Raw genomic sequence first — 9,442 nt, forward strand, 5'->3', positions numbered from 1 at the left:
GTCTCAGCAGTGAGTCACAGGACCCACCCTCCTCAGGACTGCCCAAAGGGAGCTGGGCCTCAGGGTGGTTGTGGGGGCATCTGCTTCCCAGAGCACACCAGAAGCTGGGTGTGCACCTATTCTGGGCTCCTCCTCCTGTCCCAGCCTGGGGATTCCAGGGGTACCAGTGCTGGGGAAAGTGTTGGGAAGCATCCGGACTCTTCGCTGTTTGGAGAGGTGACATCAGGAGACCTCTCTAGGACAAGATGAACTTGGTAGCAAGAGTCTTGCCAAATAGTCCTGGATGGACAACGTCCTGGGGAGAACATGACACCACCATCCCTCAACACCCAGAGAGTGACCAGGGACAGGGAATGGGCCTGCTCCAGGCAGCCCAGGATGGGAAGCAGGACTGAGGAGGACCGGCAGGGCAGGCAGACTGGAAGGATGAGCTCTGCACCTGTGCCTCCAAGGCCATCCAGGAGTGGACTGAGAGCCAGGCCCTGTCACTGCAGGGGCTCCTTGCTGGGCCGAGTGGCACTGGGTACACACGACAGAGCTGGGGTCCCCTCTGCGAAGGCACCCCATCCTGGGGCTTGGGTCTGATGCTCACTGCCATGCTGTGCTGGAAATCCCACTTCAAGGGTGCAGAGTCCAGACCAGCCACGCACGACACAGTGTCTACCAATGTCCAGTGGCAGGTCATCATGCAGAGTAGCACCCACCCCTGCCCCGGGGGCCAAGGGGCTGGGCTGGTGGTCAAGGGGAAACCTCAGCACTCAGCTTCAGCCACCAGGGATCCGGTTTCTCTGAGTCACTCTTTTGGAGCAGCAGTGACACGGGCAGACGGGTCTGGACTCGGCTGGGCAGCTGGTGGCCATCCGTCTGCTCCCACCCTGGGCTCCTGGCCCGCTTTGGTTCTAAGGCAGGCCCGTGGCTGAGCCTCGAGGAGCTTCACTCCCGGGACTGGTGTCAAGAAGAGGTGTCCAGAAAATTCACACTTGGGCTCTCACGGCCTCTCCGGAAGCTCCCCTTCCAGGGTGAGCAAGGTGAGGTCTGAGAAGTGTGGCGACCACCAGGGAGCGCCCGAGGCGGAACGGGACTCTAGCCTCTGTTCCACTCCGTGTCGGGGAGCCGAGGGACCCCCAGGCGCAGGGAGATTCTACCATCCCCAGGCCCAGAGATGGTGTGCCTGAGGCCTGGAATACTCCAAGAAGGCCTGGCAGGAGCTGCCCCACTCGGAGCAGCGAAGCACGTCAGAGCCAGGGCCGGAGGGAGGGGAGGTAGGAACTGCAGCCTGGCTCATGCTTTGGGGAAAAAAGAAAAACCCTGTGGGGCTGCTTCCCAGGCTCCACAGGTCCCAGGCGGGCCTGGGGAGGCAGCCACCTCTGAGAAGGTGACATGGGGGGCTGGGCTCCCTCTGCCTGGAGATTGACTTCCCTGGGGCACCTGTAGCCCCAGGAGGCTGGGCCTTCCCTCACAGACCACCCAGCTCCACCCAGGCTTCTCCCTGACTCCCTGGCTCCTTGGCAGGGGGCTACCCACCCTTCAGGGAACTTGGGCCTGTGCCTGCTGGTGCCAGTGTGGGCAGTAAGACCAGAGAGGCAGGTGGGGAGTGGGAGTCTTGGACACCTTCAGGTGACAGTGGTCTACGGTCCCCATGGTGGGGTTTCCAGAGTCTGGGAGCCCAAAAAGATCAACACGCAGAGTAACAAATGATTAAAGATAGTTCAAGGGCACATTTGCTGAGGAGTGGGCATCTGCCCTCACTCCTGAGGATGCTGGCAAGGGCCCAACCCTCAGGTTTCACGCCGCCCGTCCACCTGCCCACCCACAGTGGGTGTCGAGGGGTGAGCAGCAGGGATGCCAGGCTGTGTTTGCTCGGGGAGGGCAGATCTGAGTTTGCCTAAAGGTTGGGGTCTCGACACGTGAGCTGATTGCCCGGCTGGATGCGGTGGGAAGAGAAGAGGGGGACCCTGGCCCTAGCAGGAAGGGAGACCCGGCCCCAGCCGCCCGGAAACCCCTCAACAGTGCGGTGAGCCAGGAACGCTCACCAGCCCTAGACCCGGAGCCCCGGCCCCTGCCCAGCGGCCCCCGCCCAGCGAGCACCCACAGGCCTCTCCCTGCTGGCAGGGGTCATGTCGACTTACGCCATGTGCGTCCGCTACGACGGGGTGGAGGTGGATGATAGCTACTGTGACGCCCTGACGCGCCCGGAGCCCGTGCACGAGTTCTGCGCGGGGAGGGAGTGCCAGCCCAGGTACCTGTGCGGCCCGTCCTGCGCCCTGGGGTGGGTGGGCGGGAGCCTGGGCACTGCAGGACATGGAGCGCCAGGAGGCGCCCGAGACCCAGGACCCCTCCTCTGCGCGCCATTGTGAGGTGTCTTCGCCCCAGCCTACTTGGAGCAGGAAGCATTCTTATGAGCCAGGAAGGTTGTTCCCAGAGACGATGGCTGTCCCTCAGTTGGTCCTTCCAGCCCCAGGCCTCCCGTGCTGCCTTGTAGACACAGAGGCCGAGCCCTAGGCCCACCTCTCCCGGGGACGAGCAGGGTGGGAGCCTAGGCGCCCAGCGGTCTCTCCTGGGAGGCCACCTTCTTCTGGCCAGCTCTGTCCTGGGCTTTTGCTCCTTCCTGGTAAGGGCAGAAGACCCCAACGGTCCCCAGAGTTGGCCTGCCCCCTCGGCCCCACAGCTTTGGACCTCTGTCTCACTCTCCCTCCTGAGGACTCCGGAGTCACTTGTGACCCCCGAGCTCAGGGGCAGGAGACGAGGGGTCTGCTCTGCACACTGGCCAGGCCCATCTGGTCACAGAGTCGACCCTGCCTTCTGTTCACTTCCGCCTTTGCTCCTGGAGAGCCAGAGTCCTGGGGCCACAGCCACCTGTGTGGCCCAGCAGGACAGGGGCTCGGGGCTGCAGGTCCCAGGAGGGGTATGGCAGGTGGGGAGGGCATCGGGAGCAGAGTGGGCAAAGGAACAAGGCCCAGGCCTGGGTGAGGACAGAGGAGTGGCCGGGCCCTGTGCAGCCCTGCCCCCTCCCCACAGGCCTCCTGGAGACTGGCCAGGGCCTCACCCCTTCACCTGACTTGGCCCGCGGTGACTCTGGGGTGGAGCGGGAGGGTCCTGGCGGCAGGTGGGCACTGAGGCTGCACCCTCCCGAGGCAGGTGGGAGACCAGCAGCTGGAGCGAGTGCTCGCGCACCTGCGGCGAGGGCTACCAGTTCCGCATCGTGCGCTGCTGGAAGATGCTGTCACCCGGCTTCGACAGCTCCGTGTACAGCGACCTGTGTGAAGCTGCGGAGGCCGTGCGGCCCGAGGAGCGCAAGACCTGCCGCAACCCGGCCTGCGGGCCACAGTGGGAAATGTCCGAGTGGTCCGAGGTGGGCACCTCAGCAGAGGCCGCGGGGCGAGGTCCGGCCTGCGTCCCCACTCGCCTCACCTGGCTTCCCGGCTTCCCTGCAGTGCACAGCCAAGTGCGGGGAGCGCAGTGTGGTGACCAGGGACATCCGCTGCTCCGAGGACGAGAAGCTCTGTGACCCCAGCACCCGGCCCGTGGGGGAGAAGAACTGCACGGGGCCCCCCTGTGACCGCCAGTGGACCGTGTCGGACTGGGGGCCGGTGAGGGCAGGGCCGGGGCACGAGGCAGAGAGGAGCCCGGGGGCACCACCCTGCCATGCCTCGGTTTCCCTGTTTTCCCAGAGTGGACACACCATCTGGAATAAAACCCTGTGCGAGACCCTGTGCACCCCCATGACCGAGCTCCCCTCTGCCTCCTCTCCACCTCTCTCTGTATCTGTCTCTGTCTCCCTGTCTCTCCTGTCTCTGTCTGTGTCTCTCAGTCTCTGTCTTTCAGCCTCTGTCTCTGCTTCCCTGTCTCTTTCCATTTCTGCCTGTGTCCCTCGTGACGTGTCTGTTTCCTCTCGCTGCCTCTGTGCCCGTTTCTCTCCCTCTCTGCCTCTCCGTCTCTTCTCTCTCGCTGTTCTTCTCCATCTGTCTCTTCTGTCTGGAATGGAGCTGCTCAGATGATGGTTGGGGTCACCTCTGGTGGGAGGGGCACACGTGACCTTTTGAGCTGTGCTTTTCTCTGTGTATTTTGTATTGAACGTGTTATTTCTGTAATTAGAACAGAAAATGTTATTTAAAAACTGGTTACCAGGGCAACTGCTTCCCCATGCTGCCCTGGAAGCTGTTCTTCTCCCTTGGATGCTGTGGGTGGGGGGCTTGTGGAGTACCCCTCTCACTGTGTGCCTGGTCCCCTCCCACAGTGCAGTGGCAGCTGCGGGCAGGGCCGCACTATCAGGCACGTGTACTGTAAGACCAGCGACGGACGGGTGGTCCCCGAGTCTCAGTGCCAGATGGAGACCAAGCCCCTGGCCATTCACCCCTGTGGGGACAAGAACTGCCCTGCACATTGGCTGGCACAGGACTGGGAGCGGGTGAGTGCCCCGGAGCCCATGCAGGCCCCTCTGGAGAGTGCAGGGCCAGAGAGAATTTGCCCAACGGCAGGAAGGACAGATGGGTCCAAATGAGGAATTAATTGCAAATTATGAAGGTGTGATTCGCTAAAGTTAATTCCAAATACAGAAATCCAAACAGGCAGGAAAACCTTTTGTGTTCTCCAGAATGCATGCTTGGTTCCCAGGCCCCTGGTTCACATTCATCTTCCCTAGCAGCCATGGCCCCCTCGGATGAGTGACTCTAAATGGCTCTCCACCAATTGCTTCGGCAGCTTGCTCTTAACCAGATAATCTCGGGCCAAGTTGTTTTCTGCTAAATTGATTTTGGCCACATCATCCTTGGTCAAATTGCCATTAGCCAATTTGTTTCAAAACAGATGGTTTTGGGCGAAGTTGCTTTTGATCAAATCTGTTTGGGGCCAAATGGTTATTGAGCAGCATGCTGGGGCCGTTTGCCTATTGATCTCAGTCAAAGGCTCTTGACCAGACCGGTATCTCTGGAGTTGCTGGGCTGACTGTCCTGGTGCTCCCGGGCCCTGGCGCTGACCCGTCCCCCTGGCCCTCAGTGCAACACCACCTGTGGGCGTGGTGTGAAGAGGCGGCTGGTCCTCTGCATGGAGCTGGCCAATGGGAAGCCACAGACACGCAGTGGCCCCGAGTGCGGGCTGGCCAAGAAGCCCCCCGAGGAGAGCACCTGCTTTGAGAGGCCTTGCTTCAAGTGGTACACCAGCCCCTGGTCAGAGGTGAGTGCCCAACCCTTGGAGCTGCCATGGGCCGAACCTCCCCTCCTGCCCCAGGTGTCCCTTGAGACACCTCCAGCCTCTGCCAGGGCTTTTGTCCCTGAAAAGTCTCTCAGTGCTACTAGATGGGTGGGTGGAGGGCCACTGCCTCCAGGAAGCCTTCCCTGACCTTGCCCTGCAGTCCTCGTCCCAGGCCTTTTGGGGCCTGGCTGTTTTCCAGACTCACTGTGGCCTTTAGGTGGTGTGTCTGTCAGCAGGTGGGCCTGACTCCTCACGAGCAGACAGACCCCAGGCTGAGACGCAGCGAGGCAGGCACATGGGATTTGGGGGTACAGCTTGATAGCAGGAGGTGTGCCCTGAATCAGGACATGTGGGCAGGACGTTGTGCCCAGAGGGCAGGGCAGCGTCTCTCCTGACACTGGCCTGGCCCCTGCACCATTCTGAGGACTCCTTGTCCCCAGAAGTCCCAGCCCTAGGATGCCGGGCAGGCAGAGCCCAGATCTCCCCTCTCCGTAGTCAGGGGCAGAGCCCTCATCACTGGGCTCCAAGGTCTGGGGGCCTCGCGGGCCCGGGGCAGCCTGAGGTCTCCTCCCTCCCAGGCACCCCTGAGGAAGAATTAGAGGTTCGGTGAGCTGTCAGCCTCCTGAGGGTCCCACAGTTATGCCCCTGGGTTTGACCTGGGAACATGAGAGCCCAGGTCAAACCCAGGGGCATAAGGAATCTGCAAAGTGAAGCGAGTGCCCAGGCCAGCCCGTCCCCAGTCTCCCAGGACGTGGTGCCCCTCGGTGGCGAGCACCTGTTTCAGTGAGGGCAGCAGGGCCCACGCTGTTCCCTGGCAGCGAGGAGGCGACTGCACCTCTGCTGTCCCCCCGCCCTCCTGGGAGACGGCCAGCAGTGTTGCAGAGCTGAGGGCCTCGCCAGCATTGTGCGTCCTCTGACACCACGGCTGGGCTCCTCCAGATGTCACTGTCCTTGACTCACCAGAGTCTGTAGGCGCCTGTGTCCCTAGCACCAGCCCCAAGCTCCCAGGAGGGGCACGTACGGGGCACAGAGCCATTTTGGGAATCGCTGGGCAGGGGCCAGAGCTGCCTGTGGTCTTGGTTTCCACTCAGGTCAACGCCGAGCACTTAGGGACAGTAAAGAGGTGCCCGAGGGGACCTGGAGCCCAGAATCTTCCCTGAGAGCTTCCTCAGAGTGTCCCAGACACCAACACCTGAGGCCACCCTGGCCTGGTCACCGGCACCAGTGGGGCCAGGAGTCTGTGAGATGGGATTCCTCAGAGCCTGGGGCCAGGGCCGCCAGCCCCACCCAGGCCGCAGGGCCTCCCACAGACCCCACCTTACTTAATGGAGCATCTACTCCCCATACCACATGGGCTAGTTGAAAAGTGAAAACAGTCATTTCCTGTTGCCCACAAAGGACCCCCAGGCTAGAAGGGAAAGGCTGAGGCAGGGCGAGGGGCTTCCCAGAGGAGGTGTGGGTAGAGCCAGACGGAGGGCCAGGCCAGCTGGGAGGGCGGAGTGAAGGGGCAGGAGAGGCCTGCTGGGGGTAGACACCTGTGTTTTGGGAAGACTGTGGACCTCTAGGGACAGGTGCCTAGCGGTGTTGCTGGCAGGAGAGCCAGGCGAGCCGGACCCCAGGAGCAACCTTGGACCCCAGCGCCTCCCTGCTCCCTGTTCCCGGTGTGGAGGCAGGTGGGCGGGGGATGGTCCAGATGGTGGGTGGGCATGTGGCCGCTGCCCCCTCCCCGTGGCTGCCTCCCTGCCGTGCCAGGCACTGCTTCCGGGTTTATTCTCCGGTTGCCCCTTCCCACCCTCTCCCAGGGGCAGGGGCAGGCGCCAGCAGCCCGCCTGTCTCCTGAGGCACGTCCACAGGCTTCTCGGGGCGCCTGCCAAAAGCAGATTGTCCCCTGGCCGGGATGCCAAGCCAGCCGTTTCTCGCCTCCAGACTGAGCCAGCCCCCAGGTCGGGTGGGCAGCGGGCCGGGCAGCCTCCTGCCAAGTCCTCCCCATTCTCTCTGTGCCTTTGGAAACAGATGGGAGGGAGGGCAGGGCAGGGGCGCCCACCCTCTGCAGGGAGCCCAGGTCCAGGTCCCAGGCATGCCTGGGTGGTGTGGGGTCACCCACGTCAGGGGGCCGCCGCCTATAGGACCTTGGCAGGAGGACGGCAGGGTAATCGGGGTCAGCAGATGACCCTGGTGTTCTGGGGGGCTTAGAGGACTAAGGGGAACATCTGGACCTGGACCCAGCGTGGGGGCGGTGGCTTCTAAGATGCATTGGATTGGCCATGGTGACTCGTGTGTGGCGGACCCAGGACGGGGGACCAACTGAGAGGGGAGGGCCCTGCACTGTGCCTGGGGACACGGAGGTGGAACTGGGAGGGGAACTGAGTCCCTACTGCCAGCCGGTGCCCTCCCTCCTGTCGCCGGCTCAGCCCCAGCTGGGGTCTGGGCTCCTGGGGGCGCCGGGCGCCCTGCTTGGGCGGTGGTGGGCGGGAGGGCTCTGCCACGCCCCCGTCTCTCCTCGCCAGTGCACCAAGACCTGCGGGGTGGGAGTGAGGATGCGGGACGTGAAGTGCTACCAGGGCACGGATGTCGTCCGCGGGTGTGATCCGCTGGTGAAGCCCGTGGGCAGGCAGGCCTGCGACCTACAGCCCTGCCCCACAGAGCCCCCAGGTGAGAAGGCGGGGCCTGAGGGGAGGGCCTCCGGGGGGCGTGGGCAGAGCCAGGGCCTGCAGGGCCAGCAGCTGGGAGGGCGCCAGGGGCACCGGCCCTGGTTCTGGCGCTGGCCCTGGATGCAGGGAGTGGGGCCGGGCAGGGCCTCTGGTCGGGTCTGGGAAGGTGGACAGGGTGTGGGTGCTGGGGGCAGGGGCAGGGGCAGTTCTGCTTTGGTGTCTCAAGGGGAGAGGGCAACCGTGGGCTCCAGGGATGTCCAGGATGTCCAGGGACAGTGTCTTCCTCCAATCCTGGCCCTTGGGGTGTCACCCCTTCCAGTGGCAGATCAAACCACTCAGAGATCCAGGACACTGGGAGGGTCTGACCTCTGTGGCAGACCTGCAGTGGGGGTCTGCCGGGCGAGGGCCCACAGGAGCCCGGCCGGGGTCGCCCTGATCTACAAGCTCCTGCCTGAGAGGAGAAGGCGGGTGGGTGGGGCCCCTGCAGGTCTGCCTCTCGGGCTCCACCCGACACCTGCACCCCACCCCTTCCCCAGACGACAGCTGCCAGGACCAGCCGGGTACCAACTGTGCACTGGCCATCAAGGTGAATCTCTGCGGCCACTGGTACTACAGCAAGGCCTGCTGCCGCTCCTGCAGGCCGCCCCCCTCCTAGCCGGGTCGCGGTGCCCCTGGAGACCCGAGCGCCCGCTGGAGCTGCTGTGGCTCCCGGGCCCCTCCCTGGACCCTCGTCCTGCAGGCACCTGGGTGCGAAGACCAAGCACCGACCTTGGCTGACCCTGTAGGGCTTTCTATGGCCTGTGGGCCTCCACTCTGCCCGGTCCTGGGAGAGCCTCGGGCACCCACCCACCCTCCCCGGACAGAGCTGCCCGGCTGTGGGGAGTGGTACGTGGAGCCATGAGGATCCTGTGTTGGTGCCCCCCACCCCCAGCAGCCCTCCAGCCTAGGGGCCCAGAGTCCAAAGCCCAGCATGGAGGTGAGACCTGCCCTTGGCCCAGGCTCTGCTCTGCCATGGTGTGCCCTTCCCAAGGTGACCTACCCAGGCACCCAAGGGACACAGGCCTCCCATTCCTCTAGTCACTGAGCGAGCTCCTTCCAGGGGACCCTGCCCCACGACCTAGCATCAGCTTTCCGGGCCCCACAGGACCGAGCTCGGAGGGGCCGTGCACTTTGTGCCCTGAAGAGGCCCTCTTCCCACGGGCTCCTGGTCATGGACAGTGGGTGTCCCTGCGATCTCGTCAGTACTCATTGGTGTATGTTAATAAAGTGGCCGTATTTATGGTGGCATCTCAGTTCTTCTGGCAGGAAGGCTGGCGAGCACCGTGGCTGGGAACCAGGGTGAGGCTGTGTGGGGACGCTGGCTCCACAGAGGGCCACGGGTGGTCAGGTGCAGAAAGCAGACAGGAGGCACGGAGGGACAGGGAGCCCCAGGCCGTGGTGTCGGGTGTTGGGGGCTCAGTGCTGGCTTCGGAACTGCTGGACCCTCCAGCCTGCTGTCAACTGGTGTGTGTCCCCTCATGGTAGCCTGGCCTCAGCTAAGGATCAGGGCACCACCTGCAGGTGTGTTGGGCACAGTGTCCTCAGTGCCCAGGGCAGTATTT

The 9,442-nt window shown here is 63.7% G+C and overlaps 1 protein-coding gene across 7 annotated transcripts in view; it reads left to right on the plus strand.

The window, feature by feature from the left end:
* The window catches only part of Adamtsl2 (ADAMTS like 2), a 33,180-nt gene extending 24,067 nt beyond the window's left edge, over positions 1-9,113 (plus strand). For 6 of the 7 annotated variants that reach the window (XM_047525276.1, XM_047525282.1, XM_047525275.1 and 3 more), the window contains 7 exons: positions 2,113-2,239; positions 3,139-3,352; positions 3,435-3,590; positions 4,238-4,408; positions 4,996-5,172; positions 7,698-7,842; positions 8,378-9,113. In XM_047525276.1, coding sequence (XP_047381232.1) covers positions 2,113-2,239; positions 3,139-3,352; positions 3,435-3,590; positions 4,238-4,408; positions 4,996-5,172; positions 7,698-7,842; positions 8,378-8,496 — 1,109 coding nt within the window. In that variant the 3' untranslated portion in view covers positions 8,497-9,113. Of the gene's footprint in view, positions 1-2,112; positions 2,240-3,138; positions 3,353-3,434; positions 3,591-4,237; positions 4,409-4,995; positions 5,173-6,281; positions 6,618-7,697; positions 7,843-8,377 lie in introns of those variants that run through there. The other variant, XM_047525280.1, reaches the window with a different exon arrangement.
* Positions 9,114-9,442: the final 329 nt, after the last annotated feature.

The sequence above is a fragment of the Sciurus carolinensis genome, chromosome 14 (genome assembly GCF_902686445.1).
Source record: "Sciurus carolinensis chromosome 14, mSciCar1.2, whole genome shotgun sequence".
Classification (NCBI taxonomy): domain Eukaryota; kingdom Metazoa; phylum Chordata; class Mammalia; order Rodentia; family Sciuridae; genus Sciurus; species Sciurus carolinensis.